Raw genomic sequence first — 21,604 nt, forward strand, 5'->3', positions numbered from 1 at the left:
GTAGGAATAGGAATTCATTCCTATGAACCAAAGGGCTCTAAAGGAAAAAATCCTATAAAAATTCTATCCTCTAGAGTTCCTATGAAATTCCTCTAAACCAAAGGAGGCGAATCTGAATGGCCTTGATCGCGAAAATGTGTTGCTGCTGGTTTAATTTACACGATCTGGATCGACCATGACGGGTGAAGATTATCGTTCTTTCCCTGGTTGTCCGTAGCCCTCGTCCGACGCGGGCAAGTGCAGCGCTGCAAACATTATCTTCCTTTCCTTGTTATAATCGGTGTTCAGATAAGAGGTCCCATTGTACTAGCAATCAGATACTCGTGTCCGATAAACATTGCTTCGTCGCACCCCCATTTTTCTTTTTGCTGGGATAAGAAACATATTTAACTTCAGTCTGGATTGACATGGCCAAGCAAGTTAAAACAGCCTAACAAGCACGTAAGCAATTCTCATCCCTTCTAAAAATGTGTGCCTTTATGGTTGATGGTCAAGGGCTCAGGCAAGCAAGGAAATGAAGCTTCAGGTTCTCTATTTGATAGAGTTCTAGAAATCCACAACAAGGAGAGGTGCAGCTGCCCTGAAAGCTACTCTCTCAAAATACCCACCCATTTCTTCATTTCTGAAGGTTAACCATGGACTATATAACAAAGGCTTGGCCTGCATGGAATGGAAGGGGAACAAGCACCATTATTTGCGGAACCAGACCGGCTTTTCCTAGGGCATCGAAGATTAATGCCTACCCTTCTGCTCAGATATAGAACATGGCTAGGAGTCTAGTTAAGGACTCGGTGAGCCGGCTATTTCAGTTTCACAGTTAGTTTAAGGACTTTTTTAAAAGGATAGCACCATGTCTCTGCATCGGTTGATATATAAGCGTTGTTTATTTTCCGATAATGATGTATGAACGTACGTGGATGAACATGGTTGAATTTTCGATGCAGTACGTGGCATCTCCATTGCATTTCATTTTCACCAAGCGCATAACAAGACTATTGCTCCCCAGTTATTTTCAAGTCAGTTGTATGCATGCGTCGATTGATGCAGAGGCCGGAGATTATTCTCCTTTTCGGAAGCAAATTATTTTCAAGTCATAGACAAGTTTTTCCTTATAAATATAATCTTTTATTGATTTTCGCTTAGTATTCAAATGATACAACCACAAAAGAGATCGGCTTCCGGTCTGTAAACTATACTGCAAATGCAGAAAACCACCATGACACAAGCACAATGGTACTAAAGATATAAAATATAAAAAGAACCACAATGCCACTGAGGCTCAAGATGCCGGAATACCGTCAACACCAACTCTTCTAGGTTGAAGGCTAAGTCCAAGTATGAAACCAGTGTGCGCATAAACACTATAACCTACGCATGAGGGATACAAATAGTCAATTAAGCTCTCTCGTTTTCCGGAGGGAAATAGTCAATATAAGCTCTTGATCACGTCGAGCATGTCGATTTGCGGCGGGACACGACAAGACTGAGCTTTTGGTGAGGAGGCCTGTATCTGGCTGGATCGCATCCATGGTACACATCATTCATGCACTAGGATTATCATTTTTTTTTAATTTTGCAAATGCAACGTATGCGGATACGATCTGGTTTGCATCTTATCGTCACTCTTGTCTTACATATTGGCCAAGCTTTAGGTAAGCTAGCAAGGTAGATATTCTACTATACATAGGAAGCCGCATATTTCTAGTTAGAGGGTCGGCAAGCAAACCTGAACCCGTGACTGACTAATGAAGATTGCCGGCCTTCACTATCTAAATGCAGCCACCGAATCTCATAGAATATGCAGAAGATGAATCAACATTATTCATTGTTAATTTGTCATTCGAGCAAAGTTCAAAGTGCTTTTCCCAGGCCGTGTCCTCTTTGTAAGCAAATCCAAGAAACTTCGACTCATCTCTCTCTGCCACGGCCGCTTCTCGGTGAGAGTTTGGTGTGACATTATTGACTGGCTTGGCCTTCTGGATATCAAATCCCAGGAACGGAGCTCGATAGGTAGCGTCAACGAGTGGTGGGTGTTAGATTGATCTCTCCACCAATGGGCCCAACGGCTCATTGGGCTCTTGACCCACGCCCTGATCGGGGGCATCCAGCCAAGGAAGGCTGGTGGGCCCCTGTCGCGCAGTTTTATAAAGAGGAGGTGGGGATCAGGGGCACAGGACACGAGGTTCGTCACCGCCACTGTTCCCCACTCCTAACTCTATCCGATCCAGAGGGAGGCACTGAAGCGATGGGAAGCTCCGCCGCCGCCACTGCCTCCTCACCGCCGCCGCCGCCCACTCGCCACCATGACCGACACGGCGGCCTCCTCGAGCCAAGGAGAAGTGTATGTACAGATCGATCTATCCCGTATCCCTAGCCTACACGATCTATAGATTACAACAATGGTATCAGATGCAAGGAGAAGGCATCGGTTTTCGGGTAGAGATCAAATTAAAAGCAAATACACAGAAATCACAAAAAGTTTTCCCTCTCCCATGAACCCTAACCCTAAAAGAACAAGAGGGGCAAAAGGGCAAAGTAATCACGCCGCCGCAAGGCCGCGCCGTTCCTCTCGATTCGGACGTGCATCGGCAAGCCGAGGCGTCCGGAAGAAGAACCACCGGAGCTATCAAATGCTCGCCGGAAAAGAAAGAAAAGAAGACAACAAAAAAAGGGGAGGGGGTAAGCACCGCGACCAAATCCCTCGACGGCGGCGCGCTCGCCGCAAGGGAGGACGCGCGACCGACGAGGAGGATGACCACGGCGCAAAGTGGTCGCGCTCCACTTCCGTTTTATCTCGCTAGAAAAGTAAAAGGAGGGGAAGTCACTACGCCTCTCTGTCTCTCTCTCGTGGAAAAGAAAGAAGGGAGGGGGAAGGCTCGCTGTTGTGGGGTCCCGCCGTTGCCGGCAGGCCGCCTGCCGCGGGCGCACAGGGGAACAGAGGAGGGCGCATCTGCATCCCTCTTTCCCTCGCTCTGCCGCAGGACATGGACAGGAACCGAAGGAAAAAAGAAGAGAAAGTGGCCGGGTCTCGCGCGGCGCGGTGGTGTAAGCCGTCGCCGGCGGCCGGCAAGGTGCCTCGTGCGGATGCCGGACGGCTAGAGAGGATCGCGGGTGCGAAGTGGATCACAGGAGGGCTCGACCTCGCTGCTCTCTCTCTGCCACAGGAGAGAGAAGAGGGAGAAAAGCAGAGGGAGAGGAAGGAGAGGCTCGCGGGCGCACTGGCATCCGCCGCCGTTGCTAGCGGCCGGGGCAGAACCCCTCTCTGCGTCGCCCGCGAGATCCCGACGAGAGAACAGCGTGGCTAGGGTTTCGGCAGAGAGGCGTCTGCGGACTGGTTTTGACCAACCGAAAGTCGCGCGTGGCTGTAGGATCCCCACGGACGGACCAGATCAAAACCCTAGAGCGGAGCGGGCCATTGGGCCGAAAGGGAGAGGCAGCGCCACCCCGCATCGCGCTCGCTGGGCAGGCCGCAGGTTGTCCGCGCGGGCCGTTGGCTGGCCGCGTGCGCTGCGCCTCGCCTGCGTCTCGCTTGGCCCTAGCCACAGCGACGCGCTGGGCCGAAGCCAGCAGCGGCTTGCGCTAGGCCGAGGCCACGCTGAGTTGCCGGTTTTATTTGTTTTTTTCTGTCCATTTTTTTGGGCATATATAATACAGTTTTTTTATTCAAATTATTTCGAGAAATATTTTGTTTAGAAAATAGAAAAGTAAAAGTAATGCTTCTGAAAAGCAAAAAGTTCATGAATTTTTTAATTCATGTTTTCCGCTGCAAATAAATGAAAGTTTTAACATTTTAAAAGGAAAAAGAAAATTCTTCCGAAAAGAATAAAAGTTCATGAATTTTTTATTCATGTTTTTCGCTGCAAAGTAAAAGTTTTATCCTCCAATTAAATTGGAACCAACGGGAAAATTTAGTTGGAAGAATTGATCTTAGCATTGTTTTTCCCCTGTGGGTGAAATCAGATGCAGATAGTCTCTGCTATGACAAAAGAAAGATATGTTTTTACGTTAAAATATGGTATTGTTATTTTCTGACCAACGTTGTTGATAACAATACTATAATTCTATGAGTCTTATGTTCAAAGCTTAAATCTCTGATAAATTCTGTATCATAGTGATCAATTTTCAAAGAACAGTTAAGGATAAAGAAATGCTCTTGAACTAGAGAAATGTATATTTCTTGCTTCTGCTGCAATAAAGTTGATGATGATGATTATTTCCGAGCAAAGTAGTTTAATAGAAATACTATCATCACATTGTTTATGAGTTATATGCATTATTTCCATTTCCGCCCAACGGTGATATGGAATTAATGTAGAAGAATGAGTTTTATTCTAATTTTACCACAACGATGATTTAGAGTATAAAAAGGAAGTTTTGCAAAAGTTTAATGTGCATATTTTTTAACCAGGCCAACGTAGGGTTATTTTTATGCTCATTATTGTTGATTATTTGCTAAGTTTTCTCAGACTAAAAGTTTTTCATGCTTTCATTCGTGAAAGCGAATGGTTGGTTACTTGTGACCTGAAAGATGACCAAGAAAGGTCATAACGTGAGGGAGTATGTTCTCTCTAAAGAATGGCTTCAAAAGAAAAGAGATAGATCATTGAGAGTCTTGGTTGACGAATGTCTTTCATGTACTCTCTATGAAGAAGGTTTTTCAGATAACATGATTTGAAATGAAACAAGCAACATGCGTGTTTAATTTGACCAACGTCGGATCAAACATGTGTGTCAAAGAGCATTCAGATTTATTTTTGAATTTGATGATTGAATATGCAGTCAAAAGAGTCAATTCTGGCATGTATGTCCCTTGGAATTACCCGCATGGTGGGAAAAGATGATTATGATAAAACCCGCATGGCAGGAAAAGTGTGGGAAAATTCCCTGCGTAACCCATATGGTGGCAGAAATTTTCTCAGACTTATCCTGTATGACAGGAGAAAGACATGATGACGCATGTGCTTTTAATATGTCCCACTCTGGGAGAAAAGTATGGAGTAGCTATTATGCTTTCCTAGTATCGACCGTACATCTTATGTGTAACGGTCATTAAGCACTCAATAAATTCAAAGAGAATAAAAGTTACAGACGAACCTAAAGATAAGAATGATGTGCAAGTGTGACTTGCAAAAGTACTAATGATAAAGAACTGTGTTGAGTTTCTGAAATGGAATGAGGAAAAAGTACTCCTGATAAATGAAGTAGATAATCGAAGTTTCCTCATTCACAAGAGTTATGAATGGTTTTTTCGAAATTGTGGTAGAAAAGTTCTTGCCAGATTTCGAGGGGGAGAAAGATATATGAGATAAATTAAGAATGATGAAACTCCCCTATACTTTAGATAATGTGATGAAGAATGTGATCGTCTAGGGGAGTATGACGGTCATATTAATACCCCTAAAGAAAAGAAATAATTGTATTCCTGGATATTTTACAATTTCGAAAGCAGACTAAGGAATACTAAGATGGTGCTTAAAAGTACCATAAAGAAGAAAGTTTTAGCAGAATAAACCCAAATAATAAAGTTTAAAGATACTTCATTTTTAGTGAAGATGGAGTAATCAGGGGGAGCATGTTGTATGACCTATACAAAACCTGATGTTAGCTCTATAAAGGATGAATGAGTACACATGGATCTTGTGACACAGGTACCTGTAAAACTTGTTGCCTCTTGGAAATGAAAGACTATATAATTAATTTTCCTCTTGGCAATGACAGAGCAACAACAGCCCCATATGAAAGAAGTGCCAGTACCTGAGACACTGATGGTCTCAAGGAATGAGAAAATCAGATACTTCTGATTACTATAAAGTCTATGTTAGTGAAATTCAAATGGAGGTTGATCCCACCTCATTTAAAGTGCTCATTCAAGTTTTGAGAAGTGTCTGCTTATCTAAATGATAAGAGACTATGTGAGATGAAATGAAATTAGTGAATCCCGACGATGTATGGGACTGATGAGTAATTTCCAATGGAGCCAAAACAGTAGGCTGTAAAGAGTCTACAAGCACAATCTGACTCCAAAGGAAATACGTAAAAATGTAAAACACGACTTAAATCAAAAGGTTTTTGTGCGTTTTTTGCACTGAATAGATTACAATGAGTGTTGGTAGCACATCATGATCTGAGTTACATCAGATGAAAGATATTATGATCTGAGTTACATTAGATGAAAGTAAAGAACACAGGGGATACTGCCTGAAGAAGTCTTTTATGGACTAAAGCAATCAAATGTTGTTTTGGGTTAAAGAAATGTGAGGACAATTGTGTTTGTATAAAGTTATAGAATGGGAAATTCATTTCATAATCCTGTGCATGTGGATGACGTCCTGCTTGCTAGTGGTCATGTCAATCTACTGCAGGAGAAGAAAAGAAGTTTTTGTTCTCAAAGTTCAAACGAATGTTCTCAGTAGAGTGTCTCTCGTTATAATTATCGAGATTCACCAAAAAAAGAATAAAAAGGGGTATTAGTAATGTCGCATGGACATGCTTAGAAAGGTCTCTAAAGTATGCATGCGAGAAAACCTACGCATGTTCTTATAGTCAAGGGTAACAGAACTGGAAACTATGGTGTTCCAAAAGTTGATGAGAAAAGATTGAAAATGGATATGGTGCCGTATGCTTTAGCTGTTGGAAGCTCAATACATTACCCTGAGACAGTCCACGTATCCGGGTTGTTTTGGCAATGTCTAGTCCATATATAGATCACTGGAATGGAGTCAAAGATATCGGCCTCATGCTGAAAGAAATAAGTGCTCTCAAAAGATTGTTAGTACAAAGACATGACTTGTGAAATGTATAGCGAAATCCACAATTGTCGCTAACTTTCATACTTGGAGGTTTTTTTGTGGAAAAGCTCCAAAGAATGAAACAATTATCATCAATGTGATGCAAAGATATTTTATAGCTTGATATGAGGCTGAGGGACAGGCAAAATGGTTAAGGAGACCTGTACCCGGAGTTGATAATGGTTGACAACAACGATAACTATTTTAAGTCTTTCGCTCCTATGACAACGAGTCAAGTGTTGATGCCAAACACATTGACACAAAGTTATACGTTGTTAAGGAGAAAGTCCGGAATTATGTTGAAATACTTGGAGCATGAAAGCAACAGACAAGTATTTGCAGATCTGCTTATTAAAGGCTTACCGGCCAGTGTGTTCGGAGAACACACAGTCGACATGGGTTTTATGGTATAGTCTAATATTTCTGGACAATAAAAGGGCCCAAGGTTAAAGAATCTATTTCAAAACAGAGGAGTGCGTTGTAGGTGTTGATTCTATCGGGAATGAACTGTGATGATGAGACATGCTCTACATGCAAATCAGTGATGGAACGAGTACTTTGAAAAGAGTTATTTCAAAGTATAAAAGTTAAAAGTATATGATGGGATCAAAGGAGAGAATGTTAGATTGATCTCTCCACCAATGGGCCCAACGGCTCATTGGGCTCTTGACCCACGCCCTGATCGGGGGCGTCCAGCCCAAGGAAGGCTGGTGGGCCCCTGTCGTGCAGTGCTATAAAGAGGAGGTGGGGATCAGGGGCACAGGACACGAGGTTCGTCACCGCCACTGTTCCCCACTCCTAACCCTATCCGATCCAGAGGGAGGCACTGAAGCGATGGGAAGCTCCGCCGCCGCCACTGCCTCCTCACTGCCGCCGCCCACTCGCCACCATGACCGACACGGCGGCCTCCTCGAGCCAAGGAGAAGTGTATGTACAGATCGATCTATCCCGTATCCCTAGCCTACACGATCTATAGATTACAACAGTGGGGAGTCGCCCAAGCTAGAGGCCATTCGAGAAAGTCCATGTCCTTCATGCTAATGTTGATATCCTAGGAGTTCTGAAAGGAGCGCAGTGCGAGGGTCTTCTGCAACACCGCGTCTCCCTCCACGGTCCTCATGCACAACATCAAAGAGCAAATTAGATTGTGGGCGCTCGTGCACGCTAAGCACTTGGGTTTTGTAATGCTACGAGAGTGATGACCTTTTCTTCTTGCCCTTCTGTTGGGCTTTGTTACAAATCATTTTCCTTATTTAATGAAAATGGCAACCTTTTTGCCTTGTTTCGGAAAAAAAATCGCATGTTGTGCCAAATAGCAAACAGAAATGGTAGTCATCAAAAGAGTTGTTGATACCCACCGACGAATTGGCCATGCATCCATTAGTTAGCGCAAATTCACAGGGACACGCGGGTGCAGGGGCACGCACCTGCCAAGCCCTGCCCAACTGCATAACTTAATTTGAACGCACTCGTCACGGGCAACATGAATATGAAAGCATAACTTAATTTGGACTTTTCATTTAAAAGATAAAAAAAGTTTGAAAATCAGAAGCCAAAAATAAAAGCACGCCCGAGGATTGTGTGATGTGAGACCTGCGTGCCACAAATCCTCTCTCTCGCTAGCTAGGTGAGTTTAATGCTATAGGACATGCACCTTGGTGTAGAAACCAACTGCTTAGTTCGCCTTGACTAACTCTTTTTCAGCATTATACTATAAGTTAAGCAATCATTTTTATCTTCTAGAATACGAGTTTTGTGGCTGGTAATTCGCCTTGGGGTGACCTTTGTTTTGAACCTGGGTGACCTAATTCTGGTTAGCTGTAGCCGTGTAGGTCGACTAAATACATTTTTTTTCTTCTGAAAACGGTCGACTGAAGTCATGTTCACCGCGCCATGTGTCATGTGAATTTCACAAGATAAGACATTGGCCGACCGTTCAACTTATACCGCCATCTCACAGCCAGTAGTTTTATCATTTGTTGCATTGGTCCCCAAGATCCATACGGCGACGATGAAAAATCAGGCGGCGGCCGGCTCCGGCCGGCCGCGAAGCGGAGGTTGGGGGTGAACCATCGAGGCGAAGGTAGGAAAGTCAGGCAGGGGCAGCCTCGCCTCAGCCCACCTTAAATTATGGCTGGTGCACAGTGCACACGGCCGGGCGCTTCTTCGATCGTCACCATGACACCATGCATACAAACTGATGGCGCGCACCTTCGTCGAACTTTCCCGAAGAAACTGACGCTTAAACAGCGGCCTGAAAAAAGAATTAACGTTTAAACCTTACCGCCCGGCCCAGCATGTCCCCCGGCCCCGCAAGGCGCCATTTCACCGGTCCACCACCACCTTGCAAGTTGCACTGCGGCTCCATCGCCGGCGACGGCGACGTTAATAACCGCGGGCGCCCGTGCAACAAACGCACGCGCACAGCAACCAACGGCACGCCTCGTTTGTCTCATCCGCGATCGGCTTCCACTCGCCTATATATTATCGGTATCTCCGTTCATTCTCCAACATCACCATCCGCCACAGCGCAGCTCGCCCTGATCAAGATCACCTGACCAGCAAGACATTTCTTCTTCTTCCTTCTCCTCTGTTTCACCGGCTAGCCATCCATGAACACCGCCAGCTCCAGTTCCGCCGCGCTGAGGTGCGCGGGCAAGCCTGCTGGCTTCGGCGCCGGCTTTGGCCGGAGGAGCGGACACTGCAACTGCAGGGTGAAGGCGGCGGCGGCCGCGAGCGCGGGTGTCCGCTCGCCGAGCAGAGGCGACTACTACAAGGTGCTGTCCCTGGAGCACTCGGCGGACGTGGGCGCGGAGGAGGTCAAGCGCGCGTACCGCCGGCTGGCGCTGCAGTACCACCCGGACGTGTGCCCGCCGTCGCGCCGGGCCGAGTCCACGGAGCTCTTCGTCGAGCTCCAGCGCGCCTACGAGACGCTGTCCGACCCTGCCACGAGGGTGCAGTACGACGCTCAGCTCAGGACGGGCCGGGCGTCGGCGAGGCCGCCGGCAGATGGGTTCGCGAGGGACGTGTGGGAGGCGCAGCTGTCCGTGCTGCGGGCGAGGTCCGAACGGCGGCAGAATGGCAGCAGGTGCAGCGGCCGCCGGTTCTAGAGTAGACTTTAACAGAGTGAACATACCCCAGTCTGGCTGTGGTTTCATTGATTCTTTGACGGTGACATACCCCAGTCTGGGGCGTTAAAACTTGTGTATGCATGTTTATTTGGTGTAGGCTCGGATACTATGTACTGCTCGACTTGATTGTAAGTTGTTGTACATGCAAAAGTTGGCATTATATTTGTCAAATCAACGTATAATGTAACTTGTAGAGTACTAGAGTGAACATACAACGCCCTATCCACTACGAGACGCATGTCGTTACTTCGTCAATTCCAATGTTGTGCCGGCTCAATATTTCAAAGATACTCATAAAAATAAGTGTACATCGTATAAATGTAAATGCATATGTGTAAACATCTGCAATTGTGTTCTGTTAGAAAATACAATAATTGTGAGGTGCGCTAATTGGTGAAGGGAAACACCTACCATCATCCGACGGATCACACTGGCCACGTTCATCACCTTCCCTGCATGACACACGTCTAAATGAAAGACCGCATACCATCCTTCATCGAACGCATATCTGCAACAGGGCTATGTTTTTGAAACAGGGACTATGCTTCTGAAACATATGCAATATTGCAATGGTCTACAATGGGTTTATGTTTTGCAACAAAACCTCTGTTGCAGAAATTTTCTACAATAAGACCATAGTTGCAAAAAAAGTCAACAAAACCCGAGTTGAAAAAAAATTGCAATGAAAGAGTAGTTCAAGAAAAATCTGCAACAAGACTTGTGTTGCAGAAATAATTCTGCAATAATGCATGTGTTGCAATGATCAAGGCGCGCTCGGCCGCTCTATGCGGCAGATCTGACGGCTTGCGATCTGGCTGATCTTTTAAAAAAATCACGCCCCATTGGTGAATGACTCAAGGGAGTCCACTCTATCAAAAAAAATGTCATAGTGGTTTGGACAATTTGGAATGAGCGCAACAATAGAATATTTGGTAAAGCTCAATTGATCGTATCTTGGACAAAATCAAAGGCGACGCACTCAACTGGTCTAAAGTGGGCGCTAAATACCTGAGGTCGTTCTTCACCTACGATCGCTTGTATCTTAGTTTTTTTGCCTTTTTCTTGTTGTTGTTGGGTCGTCATTGTACTCTAAGACTTTGTATCTCTTTTCTTCTATATTGTCACATGCAGTTCTGTTGCATGGTTCGAAAAAAAAATGGTCATAGCCAAAATTTTAGTACTTGTTTGGATGATTGTCAAAATTTTGGCATGTATCCATGCAGACTTATCATGTCTAATTCGTCTTTGTGACAATATCAGCCAAATCATAGGCAAGCCAAGCCAAACCTTGACCAAAGTTCTAGCTAGCCAAATATTTGGTAGGCTGAACATTGGTTCAAATCAAACAGCACCGCAATGCGACCACCTTTGACGGTGCACAACTCAGCCTATCCAGCCTCCTTGAAACGATTAGGACGGAAGTCAAGCATTGGGCGACTGCGGGCGCGAGCGGCCTAGCTGCGTTGCTCGCGGCTCCTGATACAGCTAGTGTTTAGTGACGTTGTGGTGTAACATCAAGTGTGCTCGTAGGTGAGCTTGTACAAACTCTTCTTCTATCAACGAATCGAAACGCAAGACTTTTGCGTTTTCTCAATAACAAAGACCATCATATTATCGCCGCCGTTCACATTTTCCACCTCTTGCTTCGGATCCACTTAGGAACACCACAATTCCAACAAAAGATATAGATGCGGAAGAGAGGTGGCTTACGAACCATGACATGTGGGCCGGTGGCTGCAACAACTGGAGAGGGGTCGTCACTAAGGACAATAGGCAGTTGCTGCTTACCGGAGACACACAGAGCTCATCAACCACTATTTTTTGTTTTTTAAATGTGAAAGCAGAAGGGAAATAATAAGGGGGGGGGGGGTCCCCAAGTCATATAGAGCCTATCTGGTTCTTAGATATTTGAATACAGGAAAAATCGTAGGAACATAATGTGATACCATGTCGAATTTCTACTGGAACAAGGAAATTAGTATTAGGAGTTGTTTGGCTCTACTACATGAAATTTATAGATGCATGACATAGTTGTCATAGACACAAAGAAAAAATTCCAAGAGATCTCATTCTTTTTACAATTCCTATAAAATTGTGGTGTAGGAAAGCAATCTGTAGGAATTTTACACGGTTAATTTCTTGAACCAAATGATCTTCATATAAAAATTGTATTAATTGGTATCCTACAAAATTCCTCCAAACCGAAGAGCCACTAGGGAGGCAAAATTTAGGGAATTTTTAGAGTTGCTCATTTGAAAGAAATGCTTTGTGGCCTATTGATTATTCATGAGAGCGATCCTTCGAGGAAATCAAGGGATGCAAAATGTATAAATAAGCAAATGACATGTCAGCCATATCTTAAGAATCCCTAGATAAACAACTAGACTAGTCTTTGCACTATAAAACGACGTACACATGCGAAGGATCAACTAGCAGACGATTTGGATTGAATCTTATCCTGCAGTGTATTGTTTTTTTTTTTGGTCATGCTTATCGGCCTCGTGTAAATCCAAACAATAACAACAACTCCTGAAAAGAAATCCAGGCATTGTCTAGCTAGCTTTTCTTTTAAATCCATTTTTCTAGCTACTTAGGTGTATATCTTACTCTACTTCCCAAGGAACCCAAGCTTCTCATCATTAGAAAATCGATGATGCTACTAGAGAGTGCCGGCCTTCACCGTCTCAATGCAGCCGTGGAATGGAGCCTTCTTATACGCACAATCAAACAAAACTAACAAACCATGTGTAATTGTGCATCCCCCAACGCACCCTCGGAAGATGGAATATAATCTTGCCTTCTCAAGTTCACCAAGGGCCAAGGGCTTTTCTGTGATTTCAATTCTGTGATGGGCTTCTTTGTGGTTTGGGTGCGATGGTGCCACTGCCTGTATCCTTCTTATATTTCCGTTCTTGTATGTGTATCTGTACTTTTTCCTTGCTCGTATGAATGCAAGTAACGTATGCCTACGGGCGTACGCCTTAAAAAAAAGGCTACTATAGGATTCGTGAATCCTCTGGCAAGCGGAAGCGGGCCATGAATCCGATCTAGAGGTACAGCCTGAACGTACAAACTAAGGGCCTCTTTGATTCGTAGGATTTTAAAAACATAGGAATAGGAAAAGTGTAGGGTTGGAGTGGCATGCCTATTTGAATCCTATAGAATTAGCAATGATTGTTTGATGCTACGAAAAAAACAAAGGAATTGTAAAAAGAGGTTTGAGTAAATGTTAAATTTCCTATGAAATGTAATAAGAAGATTCCATAGGAAAAATTCCTATGGGATCCAATCCTATGAATCAAAGGACCAACATAGGAAAAAATCCTAAGGATTTCAATCCTCCAGAAATCCTATAAAATTCCTTTGAATCAAAGAAGCCGAGAGCTGTCGGAGCACTGGCGATGTGATTCAGAGAACAATGCAAGGAAGAAGGAACCATCTGATTGGAGCGCAACGCGAAAATTGTTCTCTTTTGCTGGATATGAGCAGTTGCGCACCTGAAATTCCAATCTTTTGCGCATACACGTGTATCTATCTATAAATAAACCTTCTTCACAACTAAGATGTTCGTGGCAACTATACGGTCAGGCAGGTGACCGGATGCCATTTGTTGCCGGCTTCTGCACGCGCACGCTACTCTGTCTCCATCCAAATGGCACACATCATTGTCGCACGCTACTTTGGCAAGGAAAAACTCAAATCCTAAACCTCAGCTTTGCCGTCCCGCCGCATCCACAGCTCGACCACCCTCGATGGCACGGTAACAAGCACCTACACCCTTGACAGCGTCAGCGACTACAGCAGAAACGAACGCGGAAACACGGCAACAGTAATTTGGTTCATCCACTCCCTACGTCTGTAGCGTACAACAAATCTTAGACTCCCATCTTTCTGCTTACAACTAACATATCAGATGGTAAAGTAAGTTTCCAGCTGCTCACAAGTTCTTTGAGAAGCCTGGGTAGACACAAGTCTTTTGTTGTAATGAAATCCTGCTTAATCGTTAAGCAATTTAGTAAGTACTAACAAACAAGTATCATCTTCACTGTTTGATGCAACAGAGCATGCTTGCGAACTATAGCAATAGAAAACGGGCTGGCTCTGAAAAACCCCTTGAAAATGTACAGACTACAATGTACTAGGACTAAGACATGCTGCAAGAAGAGTCTCTTCTTTGGTTTCAATACATACAGCCGCTTGAAGCCAGTAAACTCTTTATTTGCCAGTCCACAGGAAAGAATGCCGCCTTCGTGCCCGTGCTTCTCTTGCTGTGTGCACCAATGTCTAATCTTCTTCAGGATAATCTTTCCATCAAACTGTGAATTGGACTTCCGGATTGATGAACCTTGATGAGGCTGAATACATACCTCTGATCATTTCCGTCATATATCCTCCATCTTGGGAACAAAAAACTCCCACCTAAGGCTTTGACTCAAAATTGTCCAAAAGGTGACCGGGTATACAAACTAAGACCAGCCGCTGATCACGAAAGGAGCTGCAACATCACCCAAACTCAATACCTAGTTGTTTAACTTCTTGAAAATTGTCTGGTGACAAACTGCTCTCATCTTTCATCTCGATATCAATGGTCTCTGCGTTAATGGCCACCCTGCATAGTCCAAGATACCCTCCATTGAAGAGCTCACAGTTCTCGTAGAATCCATCGGCTGGTGGCATGTTAACCATGCAAGATTTCGGGACTATAATGTTTTTCCGTTCCTTAACGGGGCATTCGGTCACAGTTAGCACAAGGCGGTGTTTCCTCCCAAGTAACTTGGAGACGTATTCAATGTCACCAACCGACAAAGCTTTGCGAACACGACTAGAAGACACCTGTCCTTTATCGCTTGAATTTACGGCAGGTGTTGCTCCATTATAAGATCCCTTTGCGGTGTCCATGACAGACCGTACAATAAATGCACTTAAACCGAATTCCTCACACAGTTTCACTAACTCAGCTGCATCACCAGATGCTTTGTACCCGAATCTGTAGTTTTCACCTGTGCACATGAAGAAAAATATTAGGTAGGGTAGTGCAGCACAAGACCGAGCCTTGTAAGGTAAACCAACATGTTTGTACCTGCTACAACACCTTTTATTCTAAGATCCGTTGATAACCTCTCAACAAACTGGCGTGGAGTTAGGTACCTGACCTTTGCAAACTCAACTTGATATTCAAGAGGCACCACATTTCTACAATATGGAGCCCAAGACAAAAGGACACGCTTCCGATCACAATGAGCAACTATGGGAGGCCTGTACAAAAGGAAAACAGTAATGATTTGTTAAGGACTTCACTATGTCCTCCTTAATATTGGGCTAAATTTACCAAGTAAGTTACTGAAAATTTCTAAGAGGCCCACCTATACTCCCAGCCAAGAACTTCAGCCATTCCAACAAAAGAAAGAAGAAAAGGATTTCCTGATTTAGAAGCATGCATGGCTAGTTCCCGGTGGCCAATGTGAAGGGCATCAAATTTTCCCAAGGCAACTATCCCATCTGAAATGTGCACTGAAAATTCAGTGAAACTGTACAGATGAAATGAATATCTGTGAAGTTAGTGCGACAAGAGGTCATAAGGAGAGTGAAAATCGGCGAGCAATTTCTAGTGTAGAACTTGGAATATTTATTTGAGGAAAGTAGGATTTTGAATATGTGGTAGCAAATTTCCTTTTTAGTGTTCGCGATGTCTGCCATAATTGTGCTGTATTTTCTGATGTACATATAATTTCTGGAAAGGAGTAAAGATAAAGCATGGGCCACTTAATGGTCTTAACATGGCTTCTATCAGAGGGGGTCAAAGCATGTTATTTGTGCACAACATGACTTGAAAAAATATGCATATTTCGTTAACTAGGGTGGTTGGATGTGAAACTGGCAAGCACCGAGATTCAACCAAACCAATCAAGAATCAAGTGGAAAGCTAACGAAACACCAAATAGTGGTGCATAGAAAACGAATAACTTCCTGAACTGAGCAGTGCTTCAGTGCTTTTCCAGGGAAATTTGCCAGATATAAAAGCAACTTTGTTAATTATTTTTATTAGGGGTATGCATGCAAGTCAATGTTCTATGGACTGGGACTGTAACAATTCAAATTGACTCAGATCCAACATTTATCACATTGCAAGATGCTTCAACATCGCTATGTCCCCAACAGAGTGCCATGCCAAGCAAGGGTGCAGTGCATGGCACTGCACAAAGACGTCATGTACAATGAGGAACAATTCACATGATACACAAGTGCTCTAGAGGAGACTACTGGCTCACAAAAACGGTGGTGATTGGCAAACCAAACCTACGACGGAAATGAAAAATATACAGTTCATGAATAGGTAATAGGAACATGAAGTGGAGTCACAGAAATGGACTCAGGCTGAGTATGGATTTTATATTGCACATTTCTTCTCTTGAGCCTGCAATCTCTGAACTGCTTCCACACAACAACAATAAAGCTTTCAGTCCCAAACAAGTTGGGGTAGCCTAGAGTTGAAACCCATAAGACCTTGAAACCAAGTCATGGTTCTGGCACGTGGATAGCTAACTTCCACGCAAGTGAACTGCCACCACACCAAGGTTTTCGAGTCAACGAGTCGTTCTGGGGTAGCGACTCTTGACTCGTCGTGACTAGTCAAGACGCATGGTCGACTAGTTGACATGAGTTACCACGGGAGGAGCAGACCAGAAGCAGTCGGCGGCAACCAGGGGAGGAGCAGACCAGCTTGCGCCAGCGCCGTCCGGCAGGATTGTGGGGCGGCGGCAGTGACCAAGGGAGAAGGTCGCAGGAGAGGTTTGGGTCGGGGGGAAAACTGGGCGATCTAGGTTTCCAGGGGGGATTGGGCAATCAAATAGAAAGAAGTATGGCAGGTGGGGCCAATTTAGCTCGTTCGACTCAAAAACCACGACTAGTCGAGACTAGTCGATCGAGTCGCTCTACTCAGCCAACTAGTCGAGTCGACCTGCCAGTTGCAACTCGATGATTAGTCGTGACTAGTCGTTCGACTCAAAAACAGTGCACCACACTGCCTTCATAAATAGCACTCCATCCGTCTGGGTGCAAAGGGCGTGCGTGTGTTTCTAGGTGACAATTTGACTAACCAAATATGTATTATATGTGACAAAAATTATATGTTTAGAAACTTCATCCATAGACAAATCCAATGATATGATTTTGGTGAAATGTAGCATATATTTGGTTGGTTAAATTGACGACCTAGAAACACGTGCATGCCCTATGCACCCAGACGGAGGGAGTATGTGAACAGTGTTTCTCAGAAATTACTAAAACATGCCAGTAATTATGGAATAGGAAGTTTCTGAGCTGCCACAATAAAATTTTGCAGGCAACAGAAATTACAAGCACACAATGGTTTAAGGTACTGGTTTTACGCACATATTAACAGCATGATTTTGGAATTTGTTAATGCGAGAGGAAGAAAGGGCATACAGAACTTACCAAGCACACAGTCTTGCTCTTCTCCACAATCAATTAGCATCTTATCTTTTACTAAATCTGCATCGTTCAGACTAACCGATGGACGCCCAAATGGGCTGAATGTCGTCAATGGGTGCCGCTTAAGCCCCTTGCTTGTGTCTAAAAACCTATTTTGACTGCAGTAGCTAGCAGTGCATAATCAAGTTAACAAAAATTCAAAAACAAAAAGGCTAAACAGCCAGGCCGAAATTATGCTATATATTTGCAAGGAAAATGACCCATGTGGTACCCAATAGGGCAATAGAAATCCTGATCTTCTAGCAGGATAATCTCAATATTTGCACCTCTTTCCTAGGATTAATCAATTTGAATAATCGATAGGTTCCTTATCTCTTTTAATAATCTGATTTTCAGTTATACATCATATTCTTATAGGACATGAAAACAAAATAAGCGCTCACTTATGGCTTATTTGCATCACAGCATCAGCAAGAATTAAGGGATTAATAAGCATTTATGTCGAGAGCATGTCATACTTGTTTGTTCTATTCTAGATATGCACATTTTGAAATTTCAATCCCCTTTACCTCCATCCCCGTTGGTTGACCACACCAGCCAAACAACCTAGCTTGGCTGCAGTGGCGAAAATCTAGCTTGAACGCGTCGCTTACTATATTAATAACTTGAAAACAAGTGTTCACGATATGAAGTTGTAAATGAAAGAAGCTAGCTAACTTCAACTCACACTCGCTAAATCTTACCCAACATTCTTGTTCTCGCTCATCAACTACTAGAATTCCAGGCATAGAGATTCTTCACCTTTGTAGGGCTTGGTTATGGATCATCATGAACGTGGGTAAGCTAGTAAGTCGACAACCCAGCCATAAATAACTGTCCAAGGAGTTAAATTCTCCAAACCAACATAACCACAGCAAAATCTAGCAGCACCCCCAAGGCTACAAAGTCCAAATCTCACAAGTCCACGGTTTGGGAAGGCGTTTAAAGACCCCGGGCTGCCGATCCTGTAACCTAATAAATATATAAAAACTATGCTAAACAGTTATAATTCTAAATTCTGCTCCAACGGTGCAGGTCCACCTGTCACCAACGCCCGACAGTTCAAGCGTTCTGTCGAACAGCTTGCGCGCGCAGGCGCGGACGCAGGGGAAGCGAGACCTCCTCGGCTGAGGATGGAAAAGGCAAGCAAGCGCGGAGAGGATAGGAGACGGCTGTCTCGTTACCTGAAGCGCCGGCCGGCTGGCGGGAGGAAGTGAGGAGCCCCGGCGGCCGCGGGCGGGCGTCTACGGGGGCGGAGGAGAGGCGAGCAGTGGGAAACCGGAGAGGGGGAGGAGGAGGAGCGGAAGGTGCAGGCGAGCGCGGCGGTGCCGCCCCGCTCCATCCCACCACGCGGGTGCGGTGCGGTGCGATGCGATGCGGCCCACTCCTGTCCTGTGTTCCTTCGCAGGTTCGCCGCCTGTGCTGTGCTGTGCCGAGGCTGCTTCGTTGGCTCGCTGCTTGTTTCGCGTCTCCGCCCTTTGCCCGTCGTCGGATGAGGTCCGGTTCGCACCTTCCTCTTAGGTTCGGGTCGGAATGGAGGTGGAGGCGCGAGCAGGTTCCGCCGGACCACGGTCGGACATGTGTGTGTCCGGCAGGTTTTTTCTATCTCGAATGTATGTGTCCGGCAGTCTGCTCGGATTTTTTACAGAGTCACGACTACTATAGCTGCCAAAAAATAGTGAAGCAAAAAAAAAAGCAGCACACGAAATTCTCAATCTCTTGCTCTCTCGCTTTGATGCTATTCCTCACAAGATTTCCGATGAGATGAATGATGTTCTTTGTGAGCCATACACTAACGAGGAAATCAAGGCTGCCCTTTTTCAGATGGGGCCTATGAAAGTTTCCGATTCAAATGGTTTTTCGGCTCTTTTCCATCGGACCCACTGGGACTTCTTGGGTGAGAAAATTTATCAGGAGTTTCTTGGAAGGGAAGGCTATGTCGAATGGTTTATGTGACTCGGTGATTGTTCTGATTCTCGAAGTCGCAAGACCCAAGCAACTCAAGAACTTTCGTCCTATCAGTCTATGCAATGTGTTGTATAAAATTGCCTCCAAAGTTTTGCCTAACCGTTTAAAGGTATTCTTATCTGTTGTCATTTTCGAGTTTCAGAGTGTGTTTATCCCTCGCAGATTAATTACCGACAATACTCTTATTGCTTATGAACCTTTGCACACAATTAGAAAACAACGTGCTAAACAGCCCTTCTTTGCCATGAAGATTGACATGATAAAAGCTTACGATTGTGTTGAATGGAGTTAGCTTCATGGTTGTCTCTCCAAGCTTGGTTTTGCCCCTGCATGGATCAATTCGGTGATGAAGAGTGTCACAAATCTCTGTTATGCTATCAGGGTCAACGGAGAGCTTACTGAGCACGTGGTGCCTTTGAGAGGAATCTGTCAGAGTGATCCTATCAGCCATGACTGTTTATTTTTATGCACTGAAGGATTGTCAAGCCTGTTACTTCACAAGGGGAATTATGGTGAGCCGCATGGTATTATGAACTGTCACTCTGTTTCACCTATCTCACATCTCCTTTTTGCAAGAAGCGACATGCGCAGGGTGGATGCTATGGAGTCTACTCTGGATCATTATTGTTCTCGGTCGGGTCAGTTGATTAACAAGGATAAATCCTCTCTATTCTTTGGTCGTCACTGCCCGAAAAATGTTAAACAGAGACTGAAGTCTAGATTTGGGAATTTCTTGTGAAGCTTTCACTACCACTTATTTGGTCATGCCTACGGAGGTGGCCAAATCTCCTACTAGTACCTTCAAATTCTTGCCTGGTCGAGGTTGGAAGTGCATTTATGGATGGTCTGATAGTCCTGTCTCTCGTGCTGGAAAAGAAATTTTGTTGAAATCAATCATATAGGTGATTCTGACTTTTATCATGAGTTGCTTTGAACTTCCAAAGGGGGTCTGTGACAAATTTAGGAAGATTATTGCCGACAAGTGGTGGGGCAGAGAGGATGGCAAAAAGAAGCTTCATTGGAGATCTTGGTATTGGTTCCCAGCCCATGATATGAGGTTCTTCAATTTGGCAATGCTTGCCAAACAAGGCTGTCACTTGATCACCGAACCGAAGTCTTTGTGTGCTCGCGTGATTAAGGGTCGGTATTACCCTCACTCTGGCTTCTGGAATGCAGCAACCAAGGTCGGCCTCGGCTACGTGGCGCAACATTCTTCCTGGTCGTCATCTGCTGAAATGTGGTGCACAATGGGGGATTGATGATGGAAAACAAGTTCATATCATTTATGATCATTGGATCCCCACCATAACTTCGGATATTCTTCAGCTTATCTTCCCCATTCCTGTATTTTCTAAGGTCCATTGTTTGCTGGATGAGGACGGTGGAACATGGAATGAGGAAACGGTGCGAGCCTTCTTCACACCTGATGTTGCCTCAGCTATACTACACATCCCCATCAACCGCCGGTGGGAGGATCTTGCCAGGTGGCCCTTAACAAGGTTTGGTGAGTTCTCGGTCTGATCAGCATACGATTTGGCTCGTACGAATAAGTTTTTGGTGTGCCAATGCAGGAAGGGCCAGGGCTAGATCTTGGACCGATCCATCCAAGAAAAACAGTGGAAAGCTCTTTGGGTTGTTAAGGCTCCTAATAAGATGAAGGTGGTCTTTTGGAGATTTGCTCAAGATTGCTTACCAACTGGGACTCAACTTTTACGTTGCCAGGTACCAACTTCCGAGCTATGCATTTTCTATGGGCCGTATGAATCTGTAGAGCATGCTTTGTTGTTCTGTCCACAAGATTTGAAAACTGATAAAAAAAGCATATGTTATTAAGTCCAAGCGGTGTGATTTTATTTCTCCCAAATTTTGGTTGTTGGACTTGACTGTATTGTTCTAACAGAGACTCTGTGGCACATATGGGAAGCAAGGAATTTTGCTAGAAATAATCCCGATGCTCCTCATCTGTGGCATATAGCGGAGAAAAACAAAACTTATGTTCCTATGATTCCGCAGCATCTATATCAACCAGTGTCTGTTCACATGCGTGTATCCAATGACTCAATGGTGGTTTGGTCACTGCTACCGGTAGGTTATGTTGTCTTTAATTCGAGTGAATTGCAAGAAACCACCACATTTGGTGCTTCTCTTGCAGAAAACAACTTGGTCGCTAATCTTTTGCAACCGCGCATTCAGTAAAAGTTTTGCAGAGTGCACTGAACATGTCAT

General features: G+C 44.5%; 1 protein-coding gene across 2 annotated transcripts; it reads right to left on the bottom strand.

Annotated features, from left to right (window-relative positions):
- Positions 1-13,893: 13,893 nt before the first annotated feature.
- Positions 13,894-19,022, bottom strand: LOC123103602 (FAD synthetase, chloroplastic). 2 transcript variants are annotated; one of them, XM_044525242.1, is made up of 5 exons: positions 18,595-19,022; positions 17,375-17,538; positions 15,283-15,418; positions 15,000-15,175; positions 13,894-14,919 (listed from the first exon to the last, which is right to left on the bottom strand). In XM_044525242.1, the coding sequence occupies exons 1-5, from the start codon at positions 18,750-18,752 to the stop codon at positions 14,423-14,425; spliced, it is 1,131 nt and encodes a 376-aa protein (XP_044381177.1). In that variant the 5' UTR covers positions 18,753-19,022; the 3' UTR covers positions 13,894-14,422. The 2 variants fall into 2 exon arrangements, with proteins under 2 accessions (XP_044381177.1, XP_044381178.1); XM_044525243.1 differs by having other exon boundaries at positions 17,375-17,529; positions 18,595-19,021.
- Between the last annotated feature and the right edge of the window lie 2,582 nt (positions 19,023-21,604).

The sequence above is a fragment of the Triticum aestivum genome, chromosome 5A, assembly GCF_018294505.1.
Source record: "Triticum aestivum cultivar Chinese Spring chromosome 5A, IWGSC CS RefSeq v2.1, whole genome shotgun sequence".
Taxonomy (NCBI): domain Eukaryota; kingdom Viridiplantae; phylum Streptophyta; class Magnoliopsida; order Poales; family Poaceae; genus Triticum; species Triticum aestivum.

What these genes read in the sequence shown, in the direction of transcription:
- LOC123103602 (XM_044525242.1), bottom strand. Translation starts at nt 18,752, where the DNA reads ATGGAGCGGGGCGGCACCGCCGCGCTCGCCTGCACCTTCCGCTCCTCC. An exon ending in AGAGCAAGACTGTGTGCTTG is followed by an intron (nt 15,419 to 17,374) that starts GTAAGTTCTGTA and finishes TGCACATTTCAG; the next exon opens with ATGGGATAGTTGCCTTGGGA. An exon ending in GTTCTTGGCTGGGAGTATAG is followed by an intron (nt 15,176 to 15,282) that starts GTGGGCCTCTTA and finishes CCTTTTGTACAG; the next exon opens with GCCTCCCATAGTTGCTCATT.